At 45.1% G+C, this 14,294-nt stretch overlaps 2 protein-coding genes across 3 annotated transcripts; one reads left to right on the top strand and one right to left on the bottom strand.

Moving 5' to 3' along the window:
* Positions 1 to 9,511, top strand: knk (cytochrome and DOMON domain-containing protein knickkopf). Of its 2 annotated transcripts, none has more exons than XM_089738888.1 (15): positions 1 to 217; positions 318 to 391; positions 1,560 to 1,708; positions 1,811 to 2,044; positions 2,249 to 2,356; positions 2,984 to 3,166; positions 4,993 to 5,086; positions 5,244 to 5,390; positions 5,476 to 5,611; positions 5,757 to 5,928; positions 7,254 to 7,461; positions 7,672 to 7,837; positions 7,926 to 8,114; positions 8,454 to 8,648; positions 8,709 to 9,511. In XM_089738888.1, exons 1-14 carry the CDS (start codon positions 175 to 177, stop codon positions 8,600 to 8,602), a joined length of 2,052 nt encoding a protein of 683 aa, XP_089595014.1. In that variant the 5' UTR covers positions 1 to 174; the 3' UTR covers positions 8,603 to 8,648; positions 8,709 to 9,511. The 2 variants fall into 2 exon arrangements, with proteins under 2 accessions (XP_089595014.1, XP_089595013.1); XM_089738887.1 differs by having other exon boundaries at positions 2 to 217; positions 8,723 to 9,511.
* m-cup (ankyrin repeat protein mann-cup) lies at positions 9,508 to 13,914 on the bottom strand. The gene is made up of 3 exons (XM_028172328.2): positions 13,457 to 13,914; positions 11,714 to 12,712; positions 9,508 to 10,859 (listed from the first exon to the last, which is right to left on the bottom strand). The coding sequence occupies exons 1-3, from the start codon at positions 13,597 to 13,599 to the stop codon at positions 9,974 to 9,976; spliced, it is 2,028 nt and encodes a 675-aa protein (XP_028028129.2). The 5' UTR covers positions 13,600 to 13,914; the 3' UTR covers positions 9,508 to 9,973.
* Between the last annotated feature and the right edge of the window lie 380 nt (positions 13,915 to 14,294).

Here is a 14,294-nt window from a genome sequence, read left to right as displayed (position 1 = left end):
AAGTTGCAGAATCGAGAACGAAGGCTCTGTGCGACATGTCAAACTTGTCAAACAACCGGAAATAAGTTGAATACAAAACTAACGAAACTAAGTTTGCGAAGTTGAAATGTTCCAATCTCTTCAAGTTAGAAAGTATTAAAATATAAGTCATAAGTGAAACGAAGTGTGATAAAGATGTTATATATTGGTTTCATCTTGTTCATAGGACTTGCTAAAGGTATTTTATAATAGTTGAAGTCGTGTTAAAATGGCAAAAACAATAAACTTTCTCTTTTATTATTTATGCAGCATTTTTACAAAAATATGAATGGTTTCAGAATGTTATACGCAGGATGATAATGGTCCCTACCTAGGACGATCTATTGGCGAGTTTAATACTTACCACCACCAGGTAAATATTTTGCCAATAATTTTAAATGTTTTTGAGGCGAAATCGTATTTCGCTAACTCAAGGCTTTGACATTAAGTTGCTGCAGTCTTGGTACAAATAGTAACTGCAGTAGAGAGTGCGTTCTTACATATGCTTAAAAATTACCCATATTTACTAAAATTATCATTTTTTACAATATTCAACATATATTTAGTACATAATATTTTTTTAAACTATTTGTTTACTGGTTCTCTCGGTGCCATTGAATTGCACAGCTAATCTGCTTCCTGGACTCCAAACATAGAGCCAAATCTCCAAGAACTTAACAGTATATTCCAAGGTCTGATAGATTTTTTGAAATTACTCAATCATCTTATTTATAACTGAGTCACTATTGATGAATTGTTGTTGAATAAATTCATCAATAGTGCATATCCAGTTTACTTTTATTATTATAGTATCAAGCTATTGAAAGGGCCTCAACTGTTCTTGTTGAGTACAAAACTTTTCCTTCTCAAACAAGATTTGAAAGTATTGCTAGTGTGGTTCAATTCAATTTTCACCTGCTTAATTTACAGCTACTTAAATGTAAAAATGTATTCACTTTTATCAGTAGTCATTAATGCCCAATTATAAGTTTCTAAGCTTTATTATAATAGTTCTTAGTTATGTCTTAAGGTAAGGTATGTCTTGTTCAGAACTAGGGATCTGATAGATCAGTCCTCTGTTCTCTACTTCTCATCTCCAAATACCACCTCCAATAAGCCTGCAACAGAATTGAGATACAAGAGCTTCAGGTAACCATTGTCCCAGATGATAATTCCTAGCGATCATGATTCATCCTATCTATAATCATCATCATCATATTCAGGTTATATGATTGTTTCGTCAGAGCCCATTTTTACTAAATCATCAGCCTTATTATTTTCTTTGACACAAACATGTCCACACACTGAGAATAGTTTGAGATTATTGTATGAACCTAATTTTTTCCATCTTCAAGATGAACTCCATTTTAGTGCCTTGAAGGCAGGTTGTTGAAAATGTTGATTGTTCTATTATTTTATTTCCTAATGAACTCAGCCACTTAAGCATTGACAGTGCACATTTCCGCCTTAGAAAACCAAAGCACATTGTCCAAGACTAGTAATAGAAAATATTTAATTTAATTGAAAACTGAATACTCCAGGTATCAGGTGATGTGTATGCTGTAGATGACTGGACCCTATTACTGGTGAATTTTAACTATGATGGTACTGGAGTTGACACATTCTTCTGGGCTGGAGATTCTGGGAGGCCAGGCCCACAGGGTTTTATAATCCCTGATCAATTTGGCAAGTCAGTGAAATTCAAAATTTATTTATTCATAAAATATTATTAATAATTAAAAGCTGAGTAGTAAAATATGCTTTATATTTACATATCCTTTATTAATTGCAGAACCAATGTCCTGGAGCGATACTACAATGAGGAAGTACGACTCACACTTCCAGAAGGCAAGCGGATATCCCGAATCAAGTGGTTTGCCGTTTATGATATAGACTCACAGAATGCATTTGGGGATGTGTATATACCTGAAGATTTCTCTGCTCCAGCACCTCAGTCACTAGCAGCATTCTCCTCTGCTGCTGTGACAAGTAAACCTCTGAGAGTACTTGACGCTTCTACCATATTGTGAGAGTTATTATTTATTTACTACTTTAGATCACTTTTCTTTGTCACATTTATTTCAATGACAAAATCATTGTATTTCACAAGTACATAGGTTTCCTTTTTTGGTGAAGTTAAAGATGTTTTGGTTCATGAAATTTAGACCTTGATGTACTGGGACATTATTCATAAATCTAACAATACTTAAATTTACTTTTCTGATTTCAGAATACCAGAATTCAGATACGACGGCCGTGGAGAAGAAGCCTACTTTTGGACGGGAGTCGGGCCACAGCCTTCATCACGAGGCTTCAAAATACCTGATGAATATGGATAGTCAGTACACCCATTAAAAATACTTGTACTAATTTGTATATGGGGTTCACCACAAAGGATATGTCAAGAGGAAACATGTTTTTGCCTACCTATTCGCTGGGAGCCTAAGAGGCTACTCCAGCTACGCCCAGTAGGGTAGGTGAACTCATGGGCTCAACATGAGTGAATTTGCTAACACTAGCCCTAGCAAGAGCAGCGCGTCGCAGAATCTACCACCGAATCGGAAACGCGACCCACTGAGAAGATCCGGCGAGAAGCTCAGTGGGCTGTGTCTATGGGTTAGTTCGCTCGTCGAACTCTTCGTCGTAATCGACGAGGACGGTGACTAGTACTCGAGAGGTCTAAAAGCATCGAGAGCGAATCCGGAGGATCCGACAAGACATGTTTCGGGCGACGGCGGCTTTGCGTTGCCCCGACGCGTCGGGTAAGTAATTAGCGGCGGTCCCGACAAGAGGGTTATCGTGTCGCGCTGCTTTGTCGAAGTAGGGTTCTGACTATGTTTATTAGAGTAGAACATTATTTACAGTTTTCGGCTTCATATACCTTTTGGGGGACACCCTGTATAACTTAACATTATACATATCAATATATAAATAATGTAGAAACATCTGATTATCTGTGTGTCAGCCTGGAGCCAATCCGCGCGTACAAGGGCGAAGACGTGCGGCTAGAGCTCCCGGGCGGCAAGACCATATTCGACGTGAACTGGATCTCCGTGTACGACGCGTCCGCGCGCGCCAGCCTCGGCGCCGTGCTCGTGCCCGACGGACTCAACGTGCCGCCCGCCGCCCTCGTCACGCACCCGCACGAGTAAACCGCGCCCGCACGCACGCACGCACACACACACACAGCCCACCTTACATGGCTACCGGAGCCCATCGACTTCAGTATAATTATAACGGCCGCCCCACTCTTCAAACTGAAACGCATTACTGCTTCACGGCAGAAATAGGCAGGGCGGTGGTACCTACCCGTGCGGACTCACAAGGCGGCCTACCACTAGTAATTACGCAAATTATAATTTTGCGGGTTTGTTTTTTATTACACAATGATATTTTCCCTTACTGTGGAAGTAAATTGTGAACATTTGTTGAGTACGTATTAAAATTTCGTACCCGCCTGCGGGATTCGAACACTGGTGCATCGCTACATACGATTACACCGGACGTCTTATCCTTTAGGCCACGACGACTTCATTATGTTGTAGGTCTTGGCTCACGTCATCTTGAAATATTTTTAATATGCCTATGATTATTCCCCTGTACTTGGATGTCATAATCACTATTATTTTAATCCATTAACGGTGCTTTTAGGCACCACAAGCACCGGTCACCGTCCTTGTCGAACCCGTCGCTTGCGACGAAGGGCTCGACGAGCAAATTAACTCATAGACACAGCTCACTGAGTTTCTCGCCGGATCTCCTCAGTGGGTCGCGTTTCCGATCCAGCGGTAGATTCTGCGAAGCACTGCTCTTGCTAGGGTCAGTGTTAGCAACTCTCCGGTTTCAGCCCCGGGAGCTCATCTACAAACGTTAGAGCGAAGCTGAAATAGCTTCTCAAGGCATCAGCATAGTAGGAAAACACCCACTATTATTTTAATTAGTTTATTTATTATTATTATTTATTATTTATTTATTAAGTTGCACCAACAAAGTGATCATCAATACAAAACATTGACAAATTGACAAAAGTTCATGGCTGATGTCACCTCAATTATAGGTGCAATCGACAGTGCATTAACATCAAAAATAAAAAAAATATACAGCTAAGATTTGAATACATTTCATTCATTGCTTATGATTAATTTAATTGGGAGATGATCCGCGACAGATTTTTCCTGTAAGTAGTGAGACAATCAGAAAAAACATCTATTTCACTTAAAATAAGTTCAGCGCAATCGGACGACTCCGAAGGAACATTGACGGAGACCGCGCTACCGTGGACATTATTGTAGTCCCAAAGGATTCTGTTTAAGGGAGAGTAAGCACCTAAATTCGAACGAGCGGGCTTTCTTATAAACGGTTTATATTTCTTCGTTCTTGGTAGGTACTTAGGGGCTGATATTTTTATCTGGGTTAATAGATTAGGCGTGTCGGTTATTCCATGAATTAATTTGTACAGAAATATACCCCCCATTAGTTTTCTCCGGTTTAGAAGAGAGTCCAAATTAAAGTGGCAAAGTCTATCTTCATAGCTGGGTAACTTCCTACCCAGATTGTAGTTGTAAGACAAGTACCATAGAAACCGTTTCTGGACACTTTCCAATCGTTTCTTGTATATTTCATAGTAAGGATTCCACACAATGCAGCAATATTCCAAGGTACTGCGTACGAGAGCATTATAAATTGTGATCTTAGTGTGTGGTTTTTTGAAATCTTTGCAATTGCGAAATATAAATCCCAATGTTTTAAAGCTCTTTCTGGTAATATTCTGAATATGTGTGCTGAATTGCAGCTTACTATCAATGGTCACACCCAGATCCCTAATAGAGTCTACCTCAGATAGTGGTGCACCATTAATATGATACGTTCGGGAAAATGATTAATAATATAAATAATAATATAAAATTAACGAAATAACGCGAATACAATGTTTTAATGTTTCCATTAGTTATATTGTATAAATGTGACGTGCAGGAGCAAGTTGAGTCAGTGCAAGCAGCTGCACCGCGACCTCCAGGTCTCGTGGAACGTCCACGGCAGGGAGATCACCATCGAACTCGCGGGACAGGTAACTGATTGATCATCGTTTCAAATGTTTATTAAGTCTGGTTGTGTCTTCTCATTTAAAAAAATGTTGAATGATTTTTTGGACTCTGAACAAACTCTCGGCGATCAGTTAAGGTGATGCGTACATGTGGTTTTGACAAAGTGAGTGTCGTGTGCAGATAGAGGAGGACGAGTACATGTCGTTCGGCATCTCCGGCGCGGCGGAGCGCTCCGCCATGCTCGGCGCCGACGTGGCGGTCGCGCGCTACTCCCTCGCAGAGAGGCGCGGCCTCGTCACCGACTACAACATCTCGGACGTGGCGCCGGTACGTAGCCCCCCGCGCCCCCCCCGGCGGCCCCCCCGCGACCCCCCGCCCCCACTGAACCTCCCCCACCCCCGCGTGTGTGCAGTGCGTGCGCGTGCTGGGCGTGTGGCGCGGCGTGTGTCGCGACACGGCGGTGGGCGGCCTGGACTCCCCGCAGCTGCTGTACGCGTCCCGGGAGGACTCTCTCACGCGCATCACCTACCGCACCAACCAGCAGCCCGGTAACATCTCACCTTTCTCTATACTTTAACTTTGTAATTCTGAATTCGTTATGGCACAAATGTTTATATGTTTACTCATTCAAAATTATTCACAATATGTTCTCGATGAAATTGCACAATCTAATCTAAATATTTTGATTCGAAGACGAGGCTCTGGACCGAGAGTGGAAAAAAGACGGAGACCTTTATGTAGTGTGGGCTGTAGGGAAGCTGGACTCCCTCATGGAGCCCGCCTTCCATCGCCTATATCCACGCCACGATGTCATCATACGCCTCAACAACACTCTGCCGGATAATGACTGTTTCAAGTTCACCATGTGAGTACTCCGAAGGGAAACTGTATTCCAAATTGGTTCAGTTATCATTTAACTAGACACACTCAGTTACTTCATACCGCTATATAAATTACACTGTCGGACAAAGGACAATGCCCAAAAGTGGGCCAACTTTATGTCTAAACTATTTGTACTTGAAAAACTATGCCTTATTTTTTTACGTTGTTTAGTTTATGTATCAACATTTCTTTCGCCCGGGTATTGTTTTACAAAAAAATAAATTACTTATTTGATAACATCCCAAAACTTAGTGCCATAGTTTTTAAATTCGTCAATAGGCAAAGGGCTTGTTAGTCCATACAGCCTTATAGTAAACCTATATGCTGCCAAACGAAAGAGTTGTCTGTTACTTGAACAACAAATAAAAAGCTAATGGTTATAATTCACAGACTTTTTAGTTTATTTTTGTTCAATTCAATATTTATATATTGTAATGATAATTATTACTTAAAACCATGAGTAATTTTATTTAATATTTTTAGATATTAATGATTCCATTAGTAAAAATCTCAATGGCCTACCATTACTCTATTCTTATTATATATAATATGATCAGAGAGTTTTGGCAGCAACCCGAGTGAAGCGTCACTTGAAGTTTTATTTTAATGTTTTTTTAATAGTTTATTGTGTAATTTGTATTATTTGTATTTGTAATATTGTGTATAAAAGGTCTGCGTAAACTCATGCTCAGTCAATGTGGTATTCGTCGAGTTGACGTCAAAACTCCCAAAAAGCAATAAAAAGAGATACACCGGCTTTTTATTGACATAAAAAATATATAACTTCGACAGACTAGGCTGTATAGGCTACGCTCTTTGCCTGCTTATTTGTGAATTTAAAAACAACAACAACAATATCGTTGCCGGCTTCCGGATTTTCATTTCATTTTATTATTATTATGAGGATATAATAATAATAAAATGTACGTAAGGGCTTATTTCTAGCAACATTAACCACAATTAACTTATTTAATACTGTAAATAATTATGAGAGCGATTATTGATTTCGAAGAAAACAATTAACAACTTAATTTTAGCTGCAGAAAAAAACAGATTTCTCTTAAACCTGAGTGAGAATATAAAATCGTTTTCTGAATATGAAACGATATTTCTTTGTCTATCAAATTAAGTTAAAACCATCATGACAGGACAACTTTTTTTAGGGGCCCAAACGCCCATATAAAATGGGCATTGTCCTTTAGAGGAACGCAAAAATTTGTTTGTTTGCTTGTTTGCTCCTACCGCTGACCTTAAATATTCAGGTATCATAATAAAGAAATAATGTTTTGCGTGATGTGTGTGGTGCAGCGGCAGCAGGGCGCGGCCGAGTCCGTGGGAGGTGGCGCAACTGTTCGACCCCACCCTGCGCGTGTTCCAGTTCCGCGTGGGGCCGGCGGGGGGCGCGCGGGGGGTGGCGGGGCGCGCGGAGGGGCACGCGCCCCCCCTCGCCTGGTACGTCAACGGGCAGCTCGCGCCCGACATCCAGCTGCGCCGCGGACTCACCTACACCTTCTACGTACGTCACACATTCCTGCCTTCCTCCCTGTTGCAAACAGCATCCCGACTGTGCGTGCGCCTTCCCAGCGCGCCGCTCGACCCTCGACCTAGCTTTGGCGAACGTGTACATTCACCAAAAATGATTCTTGTTTTTGAGTTTATATTGTGACAGCCAACTTATATATTGTTGTTTATATACAAATTTATTTAGTGGACATTGTGTGTGCAGGTGTACGGGGGCAACGAGCCCCACTCTGCCACTGAGTACCACCCGCTGGTGGTGACCGCGGAGCAGGGCGGCGGCCTGGAGCGCCTCTCGGACTCCGCCCTCCGACAAGTGCGCGTGCTCGCCGGCCTGCACTATTCGCGCCGCGGCCTGCTGCAGCCCACGGCCGGTACGTGCGGGGGGTGCGTGCGTGCGTGCGTGCGGGTGCGTGCGTGCGTGCGTGCGTGCGTGCGACTAACTGGGCTGGCGTGTTGCAGCGGGCGGGCTGTGCCTGGGCCGCGCGGCGGAGGAGGCGGACCGGCGGCGGGACGCGGACTACGTGACGTTCCGCGCGTACAACAGGTCGCTGCGGTGGGAGTGCGCGTCGGCGAGCCCGGCCGCGCTCACCGTGTCCCCGAACTCGTCGTGGCCGGACATCGTGTACTACAACTCCTTCACGCACGCAGGTCTCTATCTCTACTCTCTACTGCTCGCATTTCAAATGTTAGCAAAGTAATAAATTTAATAGCATAGTTATGAGTATACCTAATTAACAAAGCACACGATATTATTGAAAATTATGCCCACGTTAGTAATCATTTATTTTTTAACCACTATGTCATGCTTTCATCATGGAACCCGTTCATGTGTTAAGGACGTGTCCTTAAAATATATACACTTGCGGAATGTGCGCTACCCGGGCCCAGGGACAGCAGCGACAGGCAGGATCGAAATATGAATCTCGAACAAAATGAATTTGAACGTTAGCGAAGATCGTTAGTTGTTACCGCCGTGTCCCCGCGCAGGCATGGGCGGCCGCATCTACATCGTGGACCGACACAACCGGAACATCGCCCGCAAGAGCGCCGCCGCGACGCTCGCCCCCCTCACCCCCCTCACCGTGCTCACGGCGCTCACCGTGCTCACCGTGCTCACCGCGCTCACCGCCCGGTGATATCCAGCCCCTTCCTACGCCGCACGTTCCACGCTGTTCATGGACAGTAAGTTTGTTTGTTTTATTCAAAAAATATCAAATTGAATAACATTTATGCTGATATAAGATGTACTGTTGCAGATCGTTCGTCGCGCCGCCGAAACTATTCATAAAATATAATATGTCGATAAGCTTCTGCAATACCTTATTTTACACAATTCTGCTGTGGGATCTTCACACCCGTAGTGAGCTGACAATGAGCGGAAGAAACAAAGGTTCAGAGAACCTGCTCCAGGTACCGACACGGCGAGGGGTCCGGGCGCTGAGCAGGACGGAAGCAGGGCGTGGGATGCATGCTATCAGTACTTTTTTAATAATATCCTGAAAAGCACCCCACGCTTCTTTACAATAAAATCATTTTTCTTAAAATATTTTAATTTAAATTTATTAAAATTTATTTTCAATTTTTTTATTGGATTTTCTATAAAAGGTTATTTTTTTAATTTTTTAAAACTATTATTTATTTCTCATTTTTTTATTGAATTTCAACTTTGTCAATGATTATTTTTTAAATACATATTGTATTGTCATCGGTCTTTAATAAGTATGCCAAATTTCGAATTAATTCGACATTTCAAAGTCATGTTCAAAGATTCCGTAACATACATACGTCTGAAGCTAATAAAAGCGTATTAAAAATGAAATGAATCTTTGTACAGACTCCCGCCGCTGTCGCTCGGGGTCATTATATTAAAGTACAACTAGAAACTGGCCTTAGTACATATTATTATTGTAATACTCATGAATTTATTATTGGTTTAGAGGTGAAATTATCAAATATGTCTGTAACTGTATTGATAATATGAACACAGTACGGTATTTGTATGTAGGATGTAACTGAGGTTTGTAAATAAAACAACGTCCACTAAACATGTGCCATTTATTGAAAGATCTGTGAGCGGCGCCGTGACGTCACGCCGCATCGGACAACTATACCTACCGTGTCTTCTTTATCATTACCGCGAGCCAATAATGGCTGACTAATATCGCTACCGTAAAACAATCCCATTCAAATAATTTAGTACGACATTCTGAAACAAATCAGTGAAAGTCGATGAAATTTATTTACTAAATAAATATTTTAAAACATGTTTTGACAAATGACACGCGTCTCGCTCACTAGCGTACACTTAATGAGAGTTATATAATAATATAATTATCTAATATCAATTTACGTTACATATATTAACTATTTATTAGAAGAATTAACTAAAATAGTTTTATTTACAAAAGCATACAAGCGGTGCTGGTCCGTAGAGTGATTCGTCGGAGCAACCGAAGGAGGGCAACAAAATAATTTGAGCATTACAAAGTACGATAGTGAGAGAGGCCCTAGGGCTCGTGCAGGCGCAGGAAGTCCCGCAGCGTGTGCGGCAGCGCGCGGTAGGGCGGCGGGCGGCGCGCGGCGCGGCACGCGGCCAGCAGCACGCGCGCGGCGCGGCACGCCAGCGTCACGTGGCGCAGCGGCCGCACGCGCGACCCGCGGTTCAGCGCCACCAGCTCCAGCGCGCTGTCCCCGAACTTGTTGGGCTGGTCCAGGTGCGCGCCGCCCTCCAGCAGCGCCTCCACCAGCTCCGTCGAGAAGTTGTACGGGATGGCGGCCACGTGCAGCGCCGTGGAGCGCGCCTCGTTGCGCGTGCCCGCGTCCGCGCCGCACTGCAGCAGCAGCCGCGCCACCGCCGCGCTGGGGAACGCGCCCCCCGCGCCCGCGCCGCCCCCGCCCGCCTCCTCCCCGAAGTACGTGCTGCGGACCACGTTGAGCCGCGACACGCACAGGTGCAGCAGCGTGTCGCCCGTGTGCGCGCTCCGCACGTCGCACTCCACCAGCGCGCGCACCCGCCGCGCCAGCTCCGCGCGCTCCGCCTCCGTGCGCGCCGCCAGCTGCAGCAGGTACAGCAGGTGCGTCACGCAGCGCAGCGCGCGGTCGAACGACTCGGCCTGCGCCTTGAAGGAGGGCCGCACGTCCAGCAGCTGGCGGCAGCGCGGCAGGTCGTCGGCCAGCAGGCAGTACGCGGCCAGCACGCTGGAGAAGGCGGGCGGCGGGGGCGGGCGCTCCAGGCGGGCGGCGGCGGCGTCCAGCAGCAGGCGCGTGAGGGCGCAGGCGGCCTGGCAGGTGTCGGCGGACAGCACGGACTCCTTCTCCACGCGCAGCTGCAGGGCCCAGGTCCACAGCTCGATGCAGCGGTCGTACTGGAACGAGTCCGCGTACGACGCGCCCCTGTCGGTCGCAAACGTCACAATCCACTCTGTACTTCAGGAATACCATGTGTAGGACACCATAAAAATACAAGATTTAATATAATTTATATTGGGTTTATTGCACTCTTGAAGCCACTTAATTAGATATATGAAATGTATTAATGGTAGTTACTAGATTCCCGAAACTTTTTTCATTTTAAACAAACTCAAAATAGGTGTACTGGTGGACGTTATGAAATTCTCTCACATTGTTATAGGGAGGCCACCTTACTCGGTGGGATGTGACCTAGAGGTTTTGCATGTTTTAAGTGAAAACACTTTTATTACGCGACGATGCTGGCGTCGGGGCGGTGTGAGGACGGGGCCTTACATCGGCTATGTGGCCCAGGAAGCATCCAAGACGTGTGGCCAGAGATGTCTTTAAAATGGTGCTGAAGGGGAAATTTCGGTACTGATACAAAAATAATAACTTAATTTAGTGATTTATATGTATTGGGCTTTACAATAAAAATCCTAAAAAAGGCTAGAAGCTGTCAACAATTGTAGAGAGACGAGCACACGGCGCGCATCGCGGCGCGGGGGTGGGGACAGCATAATGTAATATATCGTTATTGTAAAATTCCTATTTTATGCTAGTTATTTGTGATAAATTAAGCAGTTTTTTAGCCTATTTAATTACCAGTAGCCTCGAGGGGCTATACTGGTTTCGCCGGGTGTGTAAGCGGGCTGTCGGAGCTAGGCCTGAGAGGCTCTGCTAACACCTTTGCCCTAGCAAGAGCTGGGCTATATTGAATCTACCATCGGGTCGGAATCGCGACCCACTGAGAAGATCCGATGAGAAACTCCTGATCATGAAAGCACTGTTGGTCGTACCTGTACATGAGCCGGAAGATGGTGTCCTTATGGTGAGGGCCGAGGATCCTAGTGGTCACCAGCAGCGCCTGCGTCCGCAGCGCGTCCACGTCGTGCATCAGCGCCTGCAGGTCGGCCGGCGTGCGCCACTCGCGAGCGCCGCGCAGTGCCGCACGCAGCGCGGGCGACGCGCCCCCCGCCGCACTCCCCGCCCCGCCCCCCGCGCCCGCCGCCGGCCGCTTGCGCAGGTACGCGCCGCCCGAGTGCCGCAGCGCCGTGCCGCGCCGCCACGCCGCCAGTGCGCCGCCCACGTCGTTGAACTCGTCCAGCAGCGTGGCTCCCAGCAGCTCGTGCGCGTCGGCCAGCCGCTCGCGCTCGTAGGACACGCGCGACGTCAGCAGCCGCACCACCTGCGCCGCGCCCTTGAGGCAGGCGGTGCGCAGGGCGTCGTCGCCGGCGCGCGACGTCAGCAGCGGGTCGGCGCCGTGCTCCAGCAGCAGGCGGACGGTCTCGAGGCGGTGCTCCTGGATGGCGTAGTGCAGCACCGTCTTGTGCTGAGTGTCGCGGGCGTCCACCGCGGCGCCGTGCTCCAGCAGGAAGGCGCACAGCCGGACCGACTGCACCGAGTTGATGAGGCAGGTGCCGCCGTTGTGGTTGGGACGGTGGATGTCGGCGCCGCACTGCACGAGGTATCGCACGACGGGCAAGTGCGTCATGAAACAAGCGGAACGCACGGGCGTGGAGCCACTGTCGCTGGCCGCGTTGATGTCGGCGCCGGCTTCGGCGAGCACCTTGACGGCCTCCAGGCTGCCGGAGACTGCGGCGGCCCACAGCGGCGTGACGGTGTGCACGGAACGCTCGTCGGGCACCTCGTACAGGCCGCGCAGCTCCATGTCGCAGGCGCACACGTGCACGAGGTACTCCGCGATCTCGACGTTGCCGCGGCGGCACGCCACGAACAGAGGCGCGCACCCGTCGCGCTTGCGGTCGCACACGGCGCGCCGCTGCTCCGGCTTCATCCTGCAGCACAGTATAGCTTGAAGAACATCAACTCACCATACTTGTGCTCCTAATATTTTTCATGGTTTAAAGTAAAGACTAACAAAACTTAGGTTTCAATTTGATCCATAGATTTAAACTATTTTTGTAATATTAATACGATTTTTTATTGCTTTTTAAGAATACTCAAGTTGATACACCAATATTATTCTTGTTGTTTCCCACCCAATACCTGTTCAATGAGGTATAAGTCAGATGAGTGCACAGGCCACCTCATATCATTAAATTTAACATCTTGAAGGTATTTAACAACTACAACACAGTATAGAGATATGTATTTTATGTATAAAAACAGGAACACCTTCATTGATCGATAATGGGGAATTTCTCCATAGGAGAAAATGTATATTTGAATAAAACAAAACTTCAAGAATCCTACTTTTTGTCTTATTCAACATACTTATAAATTTTAAAGATAGAAACTAGTTTTATTTTTTGTAAAAATGATAAATATTATTTATCAAATTTAATGATTCCCCTCTGTCTACAATAAAGTACTAAAAATACATTTTTATTCAATTGAAAACAATCTAAACATAGTTTCATTGTTTTCTTCAACCATTGTTCCAATGACATAAGCTAATTATTTCTCTCCATTACTATTTATTACTTTTTTTTTACATAGAAGCAACTTATGTTAAAATGAGATGAAAGCGTAAAAATAAACAGTTCAAACGGAAAAACTTGCAAGAAGTATGTAAGTACCTTTCGAGCGCAGTGCGCAGTCGGGCTGAGAGTCGAGCCCCCGGCGCACTGTATTTGCACTCCTGCATGAGCTCATTGAAGATGGCTTCTTGCTGTTTTGCAGACTCGCTCGAGCTCTTCCCACTGCTCCCCTCCGGCCACATCGCACCGCCTGCCACTTTGACTGCTTTTTAGTTCGCTTTTATGAAAAATAGAACCTGGAGTTGTGCACTTTGTATGTTACTATGTCGTATTATATTGTTATCGAACTTTACTGCACAAAATTGAAGAGTTAAATACAAAACAATAGGTACACTATTTCTTGAATTTTATTAAGTTCTTAGGTTTGTACGTTTTATCTGATATTTACTTATTGATTATTATTTGCCTTTGATTTTATTTTGATTTTAGGTGGATTTTAGTAAATAAAGGTCTGTCAACTGCACAGTAGTGCACTGCACAGACTAGGTAGAGATCAATACAACTGTCAACGCACCATAAATTGTACCTATCTACTAGTAGTTCAATTTTCCAACAGCAGAAGCGAAGGTATCATACCATAGAGTCTAACCTTTTATATTTCTCTTAAATGAAGAAATAATATAAAGTGAAAAATAGTATGGATAAAATAAGATAAAATTAATTTATTTAACTACATTAACGACTTTAACAACAGATAATATGAAAAGAAGCCAGATAAAAAAGGATGAAATAAAGTCTTAAATGGTGCTTATTCACAAAGACCTTAGTGGGCTTTGAAAAAACCTGAGAAACTACATTCAGTGACTGTTTTATTTTTCCAAATTAATGCAATTTTCACCTAAGCTAAACTGCAATGTGCTTCGTTAGTAGCTGAATT

This window comes from Bombyx mandarina, chromosome 26 (assembly GCF_030267445.1).
Source record: "Bombyx mandarina strain Sakado chromosome 26, ASM3026744v2".
In the NCBI taxonomy this organism is placed as follows: Eukaryota; Metazoa; Arthropoda; class Insecta; order Lepidoptera; family Bombycidae; genus Bombyx; species Bombyx mandarina.
This window is presented reverse-complemented; position numbering and strand designations above follow the sequence as displayed.